Genomic DNA, 12,278 nt, shown 5'->3' with positions numbered 1-12,278 from the left:
AGGTAGGACATTCCAGCTGGGTTTACCCAAATGACCTCATCTTACTCTAAATACTCTTACTCCATTATCCCATATTGCTCTTCTAATTACAATGCTTCTTAGACTGGTTTAAAATAATCTAAAGCTTGGGCCAAACCCGTCTGCAATCCGGCTGAATATACATTGGCAAATATTTGCCTGTGATTTGATATATGAACATATTATAATTAATTAGTGTGATTTGTAAATACAAATTTTCAATACAAACTATTTAAAATGAAATAAGTTTTCATTTTAAATGCTTGACAGTAGTTTGTCACTGAAATACTTTCCCTTCAGCACTCAAAAGATATTGGAATTTAGAACTATGTTGCCAAATTTATTCTTAGAATACTAAAGACTGTTGATATAATTGATAAAATACAATTGTTAATTATGTGGAATTTATTTCCATGATTAAATTACATAAATTATAAGAAATTAACATCAAAGATCAAAATAAATAACAGTGATTTTCCCATTGATTATTGGAATTGGTTTTTGGAAGTTGTGTGAAATGCAGATAATTGAATCTATAAATTTTTAAATTAAACTAATAAGCAGATTTATAATAATGCAGACTAACAGAAATATATTTGTACTCATTGAAAGAGAATTAGAATTATAAAATTATGATTTGGTTTATACAAATTTTAGAGTGCTAATGACACTTCATTAAATGCACAGTCATCTCTTATTAATAAATTTATTAATTTTAGCAAAGCAATTTGAGCATTTTCAGGATCAGAATATTATAACTATTTACATAATAATAAAATTACTGAGCTTTTGGAAAGCTTTCAAAGAATAAATGTTCACAGTTTAGGTGCATGTTATAAAATAAATATATGTTTCATTAATTAAGATATACATGATTATAAATATTGGAAAGAATAGTGGTTTACAACTATCAGTAACAAAATAAAATTTAATTTATAAACAATCCATTTTTATAAAAAGATAGAATAGCTTTTAACAATACTTTTCTGATTTTTCCTCCAAGTGTAATATAGCGTACATTTTGTAATATTTAAACTCCTTTGTCAAAAAGGTAAATAAGTCACCACCCTTTCTCAACATAAGGAGAATGCTTTCATCTTATTTGCATTGTGACCACCCAAGCAGCCCTTATCTAAACCTCATTAAATTATTGTAAGAATAAATATGTATATTTTATTCAAATCCTTTATTTTTTCTGTGATATAATTAATTTATTTTGTGATTTTAATAAATATAAAATGAGGAAATACTCTCTATGAAACTGATTTATACAAAAAATTACCTGACAATTTTTTTTAATTCCAATTATACAACTAGTTGGTTTCATCTTATTTTTTTAATAATGAGGTAATATATCTTACTATTTGATTTTATATATATATATATATATATATATATATATATATAGAGAGAGAGAGAGAGAGAGAGAGAGAGAGAGAGAGAGAGAGAGAATTAATCAAGGGTGGTCACTTTTTTTTTTTTTTCCTCTTAGTTTATAACTCTATCTACATGTGTAAAACCAGAGATTTTAATACAAATGTACCTATATAATATGAACTTAATAAATATTGATATGAAAACAGAAGTATATTAAAAGAAAAAGTTTACCGATAGTAATACTTCATAAGAAAATACAGGTATGTTGCATTCCACTATTTCAGGCAATGTGAAATACAGACTAAGTAGTATAAAAGTTAGATGAAAATTAATAATAATAAAATAAGTGATTGGTGTTAAAAATGAATGTGTTATTTTTTTTTTATTTTTATTAATTTTTTTCTCATTTTCAATATTTCCTCTATATAAACAAATTTGGCATTTAAGAAATAGATATTCATTAATGATTTATATAATACCATAAGTATATGTTTATATACTGTATAAGATTAATTTCTTAAGGCTTTTAGATTGGGATCACGTTCACTCCATCCCAGCATATTTCTCTGTTTAGAGGTTTCAACTCACTCATCTCATTCACAATCAACAACGATTCACATCATAACTTTGAATCTGCATACATCAATAACAAACATAAATGTTTTATATATATATGTATTACTGTTGGGATGACTTTTCACTTTAATCAGTTATTTAGCAGGAAAAATAAAATAATAAAAGAACATATGCCATTCATACTAAACATTAATGTTTAATATGGCACATTTACATCAATATTTATTTTTAATAAAAAAACATTCTGAACTGTCAACTGATTTCTGAAAAAAGCCATCGAGTTTTGCATCAAAGCAAGCACCTTTCTACAACTTTTTCTGGTCTAATTTGCTTACATTTAAATAAAGAAGCTAGCCAACAGCAATAATACCTCAACAATTGCTATTATTGACAAATACTAGTTTGAAAATGTGGTAAAGTCTGCCTACAATTAATGGATGGGCGAATAAGGGACGACAGGTCGTGAAGATACTTCTTGAAATGTGTCCTATTTTTAAAACTCTAAGATATAACTAGAACATGTCTTCAACAGTTTATATATCTACCCTTAGAATAAAAATTCTGGCTACTTCATATTTACATATAAACATTATGTCACAGGTGACTATGTATTAAAATGGTACAGCAAGCTACAGCTGGCCATACCTGAATTCTTTATATTATATTCATTTATATTAAAATATGAATTTCATTTGACTATAGCTTATTATAAATAAATTGAAATATTAGCAAATAAAACAAGTTTCTAACATGCATAACTTAATATTAACACAAAATAGGTAATCTTAGTGAAATGTGCTATCTTACAGGTTATTTATAAGCTTTTTCATTATCAAAATATCTTAGCTCTATCAGTTATAACGTTACATATTGCTTTGGAAAATTGACTGAAAAAAAGTTAAAGAACACTAACATGCTCATTATGTTTAAAAACAGATAGATACCTTTTCCTTTTTTAAAAATATAAGAATTTGGGTAATCGAGTGTATTTTTTAAATTAAATTAATTAAATAAAGAATGTACATATAGATATATGTATATATCTATATATATCTATATATAATGTTACATGTTGCACCTTATCATTCACAGCTTGAAAAACTGTCTGACTGAAGTAAATAAATAGATACGTGGAATGAAGATGACATTCAACCAGCCGGGGACTTAGACTGATACCCTTCAGTTAACCCTTCTCTCAATATCTCCATGGGTGACTCATGCCCATGTTCAAGCATTGATTCCCTGCTCTCTTTTGCTTCTTCAGCCGTTAGCTGGACACTTGGCTTAGCAGTCACGTCTAGCATAGACCTTAGTGTAGGCTCTTTCAATTCTCTGTTCACATATACACCGTTCGGTTGCGGAATGATTTCATCATTGTCTGTAATATTTGTTATTATGATATGGTTGTTTCCACTTCTGACCCCAGTGATCTGACTCAAGAGATGAGGATGATTCAGGAAAGGAGCCAAAGTACTGAAGGTTGATTCTGTGATGTTGGGAACATTTGAAATCAGGTCTATATGCTTTTCCCTTTTGAATTCTGGCTTACTTAGTATTGATTCAACAGGATTTTCTATGTTCAGAGAATTATGAGGAATGGATTTACTTTTTGTTAATGGTTTTAGTTTAATATCTTTTTGCTTTTTCTTTGAGTAATGCTTTGGAGGAAGAGGAGTTGTTGTTTTCAAAATATTGGATTTTTTTGTAGTTGGGATTTCAGTTGTAACAGCTGTACTATAGAAATCCAAATTGACATTAGAGTAATGACTGCTACCAACTATGAAGCCTCCTGTTGTGTTGAAACCTAGTTCATTAGTTAAATCTTCTATTGTTCGCAGTTCTCCTTCAGTTGTTGAGAGATTTTCATGTAGGTCACTGAAAACAATGATATCAGTAAAATCATTTGATTCTTCTTGTTTCACTTCTTCACTTTCACTGTGGCCGATTGCTGAATCAGTAGTTGCACTGAAAACTGGTGTATCAAAGCATACCTGTCCACAGGCACATATCTCAGAGAAATCTGAGCTCATCCCATCTGACTCCCCTAAAACCAAAAATTACTTTTATTGGCATATGATTCTTAATATTTAAATTAATTTTTATATTATATTCAATATTGAAATAATAAAAATTTGATTATTCCAAATTTATTAGTGAGAGAACAAACTGATTTTTTTTGGTTAATATGTTTAAAAAATTTCATACCTGCTCTACTACTGCCAAACCAAGTTATGAGATCATCTTCAGAAGTCTCTAATAAGAGAGGGGAACCTCTTCTAGTATGAAAGAAAAGTTCAGCTGCAAGATCGGCCCGCCCAGAGGGGTATACCCTTGCAAAAGCTGGTCTCAGCCTTCCAATGATATAATCACTTTTGGCTGTGAACTCAATGCAAACTGCACATTGTGTTGTAACCTGAATAAAAAAACAAAAAAAACACTTTTTTTTTGTAAGGATTAACAAATTTTTAATTGTGGTGGTAAAAATAATAAAATGCATTAACTCTAGTTTAGCTTTCTAATTATTTTTTTCTTCATAAACAACTATTGAAAAAAAATGTTAGCCATCAGTGAATTGTAATTGTAATTATAAAAAGCCCTAAAACAAATATACTCACATTCGACACTACAAACCACACTCTATCTGCTCTTGAACCATAATCTACATCAATTTGATTTGGAGCAACTGACAAGAGCTCAAAACCTGAGAAAAGATGAACTTCCAATCTTACAACACCAGAGATTCCTGGTCCTTTCCATCTGAAACACATTATAAGTCAAGATTGAATGTTGAAATTAAACTCAAAGGTTTTTCATAATTAATTATAATATTCTTAGAACTGTTGTAGTATATTAACAGATTATTTCCATTAGGTTCTAAACATCTATTGGATACTCTCATGTGTGTCCGAGGACTAAAATTTGAGAAAATTATTTAATTTCGTTAATTATAGTTAAAGTTAATTTCTACTAACCAACCCAATAATTGCATCTTTATAAAATATGTAAGACAGAACTCAGACTAATAAAAATGTTAATAAAATAGAAATATCATCATATGAGTTCAATGTGTTCTCAGAAAGTAAAAGTATTCTAACCATATTTTACTAATGTTTTAGTATTGAATCTTCAACAATTAAAAAAAAATCATGCTGTTAACATACTTAAAGCAAGTTTTGATATTTAGGAGTGGCAGTTTTCCTTCTAGCTCTTGTATTGAATTCCTTCTTGGCATTATTTCTTCTGTTACTCCTGCCCAGAGATCAAACAGATTAGTTGTCTTACTGGATGAGTATGTAGCATAACTTATCTGTCCCTGAAATCATATATACAAATTATAATTTGTATGTACTTGATTGAAAAGAGATATACCAAAAATTCTATTTTAGCTATGTTATCCAGTATGAAATAATGAAAAAAAAACTATTTATCAGATTTATTTTTTGAGAGAAAAATATTTCATACAGATTGAAAATTTTGTTTATAGGATTTTTAATTATTAGAGAAAATTATGGCCAAGGAGACCAAGATAAATTGGTCTTTTCAAGAGAGTATTATGAAGCCAACAAGTTTCTCTCCCAAAAAAAGAAGAATTTACCACTTATTTGTCATAAAGACTGCTTTATAGGAGTTGAGTAGTGGTCCATAAAAAAACAACAAACATATTAAATGAATAAAATTCATTTTTATGTGAACAACATACTTCAAAATTCTATATATCAGTAACAAGATACAATATAATCCAGAATATTTCACTATTTTGGTGAAAAATAAATTTGGTCAGGAAGTAAACAAAATAAATTTTAATCTGTAGCTCCTAAAATAATAATAAAAATAAGATTATTGAAAAAGTTCTTTCCCAACCCATATTTAGACTTTGTTATTCCTCGGAGTAATGGACCCTTACCTCTAAAGACCTGCAGATCCAATTGAGATGAAGTACCTGAGAAAGCTTGAAAGAAAGACCAAGAGAGACAAGATCCATAACACAACAATTAAGTTCAACCCTCGAGGTACAGGAAGTAAAAACTACTGTAGAATAGAATAAACTAAGATGATTTGTGCTATTCCTTTGAATAATTTGTGAGATACGAGGGACGAAGGGAGGGAAGAAGTCAAAGAGAAAGACCATAGATCAACTATGGAAGGTAGAAGGCATGAGAGAAGCGAGGACTGGACTGGAGCAGGAGAAGAAACCAGGCACAGGAGAGTGAAACTTGATTCCTTCCTTTATAACCTAAAGGAACCTACCTTTATAGAAGGCATCTCCATAATGCTCAGTAGTAGAGAGGAATAGGACTACAATCATGGCAAACTGAAGAATTTACCACTTCTTTCACATAAGGACAGTTTTATGTAAGAGAAAAAAATTAATTAAAAACAACAAAGATGTGCTGCCTAACTTCATTGGGTTGCTAGCTACTCAGCGTACTTGTTCTAATCTGATCGGACATTTTTTTAAAATCTTATAATACATATGCATAATAAGTAAACAAGTAACAATACATAATATAGAATATGATTTTTTTTATCTTTTTTGTTTCCTCGTTTTAGTTCTTTTATCTTTTATTTTTATTTTTGATGATTTTTTTTTCTTTCTTCCCATTCTATCCTTTACCCCTTATATTTCTGCTTTCCTCCATATTCTCTCTTTCAACCCAAAAATTTATAATCAAAAATAATGAACCAATATTTATAAAAATACCTGTACTGTAGCACATCCAGCTCCTGTGGCGTAAACAAACACTTTTGTCGGAAGTGACGGTAAATTGAGAATCTGAGGTGCAGAGTTAGCTCTTAACTCCAAAGTATCAGTAAGTTCCATTCCTGATGTTGCTAATGATACAGTTAACCAGCGGTTAGGATCATGGGCTAGCCAACCAAACTGAGAGAAAGCTTTTACAGCTGTAAATATTAACTGAAACAAAGAAAAAAGGAAAAGTTTTGAGTCCAAAATCAACCAAGCAATAATTAGAAATAATATGAAAAAATAAATATAAGTGAAATCATGAAGGGTTCTATGTTTTCATTCCATGAAATAGAGTGATATTGGTTTTATTTTAATTCTGAGAACAATGTGAACTTGGAACAATAAAAAAACAAATGTTTATAAACTGTTGAAGTACTTATTATTTGACTGTTTTTGAAAGAAATTAAAATAATAATTTAATTAATTAAAAAAAATTAAATTGCTACTTAGCTATTTTATTGAGCTAAATGGTTAATTTAAAAAAAAAAAAAGGAATTGATTTTGCTGGTTTTAGAATTCATAATATTATTGAATTATATTTTAAAAAAACATTACTGACTTTATTTATTAACTATAATTTTTTGCATCAATCTGGAACTGTTCTTTTTAAAAGTTAATCCATTATTTAAGGTTTCAATATTTAATGGTTTTATCTATTTTGGCTGAAACTATATATATTTTTTTCATGCATATCATTATGTATATGTTATTTGTTTTCATGACAACATATACCAAGTAATCATGCTAATGTCAGAATAAAATAGCTGAAAGAGCTTGGTGAAAAAAAGTAATTGGATGATTAGTAAAATATCAATCGTTAATGTGTTACTATTATCTCGTACCTTCTCCAGGGTCAGTGGGTTTATAGAAAAAAAAAAATACTTACTTCAGTATGCGTATCTAAAATATTAGCCCTGTAGAAAAGATATCTTGCAACTGGCTCTGCTGACTTGAGGTCGTCCATGAGAGTGTAAGTCATAAGGGTATAAAGTGAAGCTTTGAACTCCTTCAAATGAGCTGAAAAGCAAGAGTAATTTTCAAGGTTGCAAATTAACTAATGAGTGTTTTTAAAAATTATTAATTTATAATGAAACCTAATCCGACATTCTTCTGTGAACAGACAAGGCATATAAACCAATTGGCTAAATTTTAGTTAATGGTTATAAGTGGACTATGGTGGTCTTATTAAACAATTTGTGGAAGTTTTAATGTTATTATAATTTGTTAAATAAATGAATAAATTTCACAAAAGTAGAGAGTGGGCCTTGTAAACAGCCACTGGAAAAAAACCCTCAAAATTAATGTTAGTAATAAATAAATTCTGAGGCATTTTTATCTTGCTTAATTTTCAAGAATTTTAGTACAATTAACTTATTTTTTTATTTAATTCAACCACTTTTACACTGTTTTTGGGATCATTCTCTTTCCAATAAAATTTACCTAAAAAAATATGTGGAAGAAAAATCGAGAGGAATGAGTGAAACCCCAAGAGAAAGACCTAAGTTAACATGAATGGACTACATCTCCAAGATAGAAAAATAAAATGGCTTGCAACTTTAGTTAAATTGCATGTTCCTTTAGGGCATGAAGACTCTAGCACCATATCATAAGATCTGCATGGATCGAGGCACCATCATGCTGTGAAGCACACAAGGAGGAAGATATAAAAGAAAAGAAAAAATTTCTTTCATTTCAGGCAAATGTCAAATCTTGGCCTCCTACAGCTTGCACAATTTGTGACAAGCTATATATATATGATGACAAGTGTGTATTTCGGTAATGCTGGTCAGTAGCATATCTAATCATGGCAGGGCTTTGGTAATATGATATTGCAAGGCCTCCCTTGGTTAGGAGGAGTGGTATTGAGGGTTTTGAAAGTAAAGAATACCCCTGCATAAGAAGAGGAGAATACAAGGATCCCATATATAAATTGCATCATCATATATCTGATTCTTCAATAGCTTTGGTCTCTGGGTGTTCACCATTTGTCCATTGAACATGAATTTGTCCCTGAAGCTGATCAATACCAAAGTTTAGATCAAAAACTACTGTTAATCTGTGGGGTTCCAAATTAAAGGCTTTTTAATTAAAGGTTCTAATTATTATTATTAAAATTGAAGACAATACTTCCTTATAAAACAAAAATTTATTTTATACCTCTAAGTAGATTAGTCATCCGATCTTTAAATATATTGAAATGATGGGTTAATAATTATATTAGATAGGAATCATTTCCATGATTAATGTGGAAATAATTCCTAAATGACCATTACATCAAACTGACTCACTCAATATAATCAAATCGTCATGGATTGATGAATTTATAAAGGAAATTAAATCAAAATTTGGTATAAATCTTACAGTTCATGTTAGTGATGGGCTGTTTCTTCTGCTCCATACCTTCTTCATACAGCCAGTCAGAGTTGTCCCTGGGTCTTGGCCAACCGAAATCTCCTTCTTCATTCGTTGATGCATTCTTTAGTCTCTCTAATGCAGCTCCTGTTTTTTCACTCTTTACAGAAACAAGTGCATAGCATAGCATTGCCAGGGTACACCCATCTATGGTGCTATCAATGTTAGCCTCAAGATAACCCTTTGCTTTGAGGATAACTTTTGAATCATTCTGAAAAAAGTAATATATTGACCATAAATGTCGTTACAGTTGTAAGAACATTGGATGGTTTTAATTATTATTATTGTTTGCATTAGAAAATAATTATTTATTTACTCTTATAATACAAAAGTAACTAAAAGTAATTACATCATTTTCAATTCCAATATTGATTAGTGCTGCCAAAGCATCTGCAGTTGTTGATATAGTTTTGTCTAAATCTGTGTAACCTGTCATATTGTCTGGAGTGATATCCATGAAATGAGGTTTGAAACTCCCATCTTCATCTTGATTGGACTGAACCCACTTTTTCAGATTTTGTACCAAACCAGGATCAATACTCATTATAGATTGGACTCTTGACAATAAATCTAGGACTTCAACAGAGCTCCTGTGTAAAATAAAATAAAATGAGTTTTTTTTTTGTATTTCGAGATAATGATTAAAACCAAACTCTACATTCATATTTATTTTATTTTTCTATCAACTTCACCCAAATTATTTTTATTTATCTTTTTCTAAACTTAGGAAGTCAATGATTTTTCTTAACATATCACTAAATAAAATGAACCCATAAGGTTTGTTATATGTTCACTCATTAGAAAATTAATGTGACTATTTTCAACTTGAGCCTTAGAATACAAGATAATTAACACAAACATAAATAAAGTACGTGTGTTAGGGATTAATTGTAGAATATTTAGTTATCATTTAAATTAAATGTGCTCTAAAGATCAATTCCATCATATTGCTTTATTTATACATCCTGCATGATTAGTTAATACTCAAATTATTCCTCATAATAATTTGATTATAAAAATAATCAAATATGTATATTAAACGTATATGATAATAATTATTCATAACCATACTTAAGGTGGAGGAAATAAAGAGAATATTTGGAACCTACATGTTAGAGGTTATGGAGGAGGATGACAGGAATTATTAAATAACATGACATTGATAATTTATGCCATGAAATGGTAGTGATAATTTAGGTTTAATGTAAGAAAGGTGGTGTTGAGTCTAAGGAAGGAATCAGAATCTATACGAATGGCATGAGTTTCCATTGCATATAGACAAAATCGGTGCGTTTTTATTTTTATATTAAAACATAAATAGTTCATGTACATATTATTCTTGCTCCTCAAAATATAGCCAATCATTTTCTTACCCTGGAACCAATCATTGAGCTAAAAACTCTATGCTCTTCCTCACTATTTTGAAATTTTTGTTCATGTCACCCCCACTAAATTTCTTGTAATAATAGCAAAATTTTTAGAATTGATTCCACCATTTCATAAATTTTATGAAAATTGTTGAAGTATTTTTTGTTGAGAAATATTTAATAAACATTTTTTTTTTTTGTTTAATTTTAGGAGCTAAAAGAGGAAAACTCACTGACTTCGTTTGCATTCCACAAGTATAACAATTTGAGCGAATATGAACTTACCACAGACTTGTCATGTTATGATGGTCGCTGAATGAGTTATCATCTTTTTTAAACAGTAGTAGCTTCTGAATGTTTGAACCTAGACTATTAATTAAATCTTGTCTTTCACCATTTTTAGTTCGATTTATGTGTAACTTCAAACCTTCATGAGCTATTAGTGGAGCAATGCTTGATATCGTAGTTGCAAGGCTTGAATTAGGAAAAAAAAATTGTTGAATTAGTGTGATTAAAAAAAATTAAATAAATGTTGAAGATGAAATAGATTAATACTAAAATTAATAGGTTAATTGCTTACTCCTTAATCATATCTGTCGATTATATGTTCTTCAAGAAATAAAAAAAGAAAAAACAATTTAAAAACACTCACTGTTTTAGCAGTACTATAGATTGCCAATGGCCCTTGTCCAAACTAATTATATTTTAGAAGTAAAAAAAAAAAAATGTATTTTTGCCAACACTTTGCAGCTCAAAATATGGAATCTAGCTGCATACTTTCTCTGGTAATCATTTAAATATGCGTAGAAGAACTTTATTTTTTAGGGCATAGTTACACAGCAATGCCTTATATTCAATCTCAGAAGGTTATAAAAAAATTTTGATGAGTAATGTTCAATAATGGTGATCTTATGGTGATATTTGGAATGACAGTATTCCTTTATGTTCTAACCAATCAATATTTTTATAAGAATGAAATAAAACACGAGAAACATAATTAATAACATAACAAACATGAGAACAATAATTTTATTATAAATAAGTTTATAAAACAACCTGCTGTATTCTGATAGAGAGGGTCTTGGTGATATTTTTAATGATGGCAATGACAATCCTCCAGCTACCAGGAGAGTTCCTGTCTCTGAACCAGGCAGAACAGATCTTGGTATATCTAGATGAAGAACTTGTGAGAATCCGGCTTCATCATTGAAGTTCCAAACCCTGTATAGGAAGAAGTTTGGTGATTGGAAGTTAAAAAATGCTCTTAAAGGAATGATATGAAGGTATACTTGATCTAGTTTTATAGTTAATCTGAAAATCTATAAGTTGAAAATTTTTTATTCACCTAACTTCCGCAGCTTGACCCCAAGTAGTGGCAAATCCTAGGAAATTCACTTTCATCTTTTTTTCCATTCGCCACTTGAGGATGACAGATTCATGAATTTGTGGTCCTCTGCCAAAGGAAAGTACTCCTCTGTCCCAACTCATCCAAAATGTTCTTGATTCATCGCTTGACAAGATCTGTGGTGTACTTTTGGTCATCAAGTGGACAGAATATCCTAAAATATAATTTATTATAAGCAACAATATCCATACACTTTTCAGTTGAATCACTGCAAATTGCAATACTAATTAAAATATAAAAATGAAATTCATGGCAACTCATGAAATCCCTGACGTAACTCAGTGTAGGAAGAAGAGGAATGTGAACTGGAACACATATAGGCTCTGTAATTTAAAAACTACAAATTCGTTACAATAAATTCAGGTATTTATTTAGA

At 29.5% G+C, this 12,278-nt stretch overlaps 1 protein-coding gene across 1 annotated transcript in view; it reads right to left on the bottom strand.

Annotated features, from left to right (window-relative positions):
• Positions 1-492: 492 nt before the first annotated feature.
• The window catches only part of LOC106689017 (C3 and PZP-like alpha-2-macroglobulin domain-containing protein 8), a gene marked incomplete at its 5' end in the record, with an annotated part of 143,321 nt that continues 131,535 nt past the window's right edge, over positions 493-12,278 (bottom strand). Inside the window, 11 exon segments of the mRNA XM_014433756.2 lie at positions 493-4,015; positions 4,177-4,384; positions 4,587-4,728; positions 5,133-5,284; positions 6,674-6,886; positions 7,605-7,735; positions 9,080-9,341; positions 9,480-9,720; positions 10,783-10,971; positions 11,554-11,718; positions 11,843-12,056. Of these exon segments, the coding sequence (XP_014289242.1) occupies positions 3,120-4,015; positions 4,177-4,384; positions 4,587-4,728; positions 5,133-5,284; positions 6,674-6,886; positions 7,605-7,735; positions 9,080-9,341; positions 9,480-9,720; positions 10,783-10,971; positions 11,554-11,718; positions 11,843-12,056 (2,813 nt within the window).

This window comes from Halyomorpha halys, unplaced genomic scaffold (genome assembly GCF_000696795.3).
Source record: "Halyomorpha halys isolate HHAL.00 unplaced genomic scaffold, Hhal_1.1 Scaffold1259.1, whole genome shotgun sequence".
Taxonomy (NCBI): domain Eukaryota; kingdom Metazoa; phylum Arthropoda; class Insecta; order Hemiptera; family Pentatomidae; genus Halyomorpha; species Halyomorpha halys.
The sequence above is the reverse complement of the archived record's forward strand: the minus strand, read 5'-3'. Positions and strand labels throughout refer to the sequence as shown.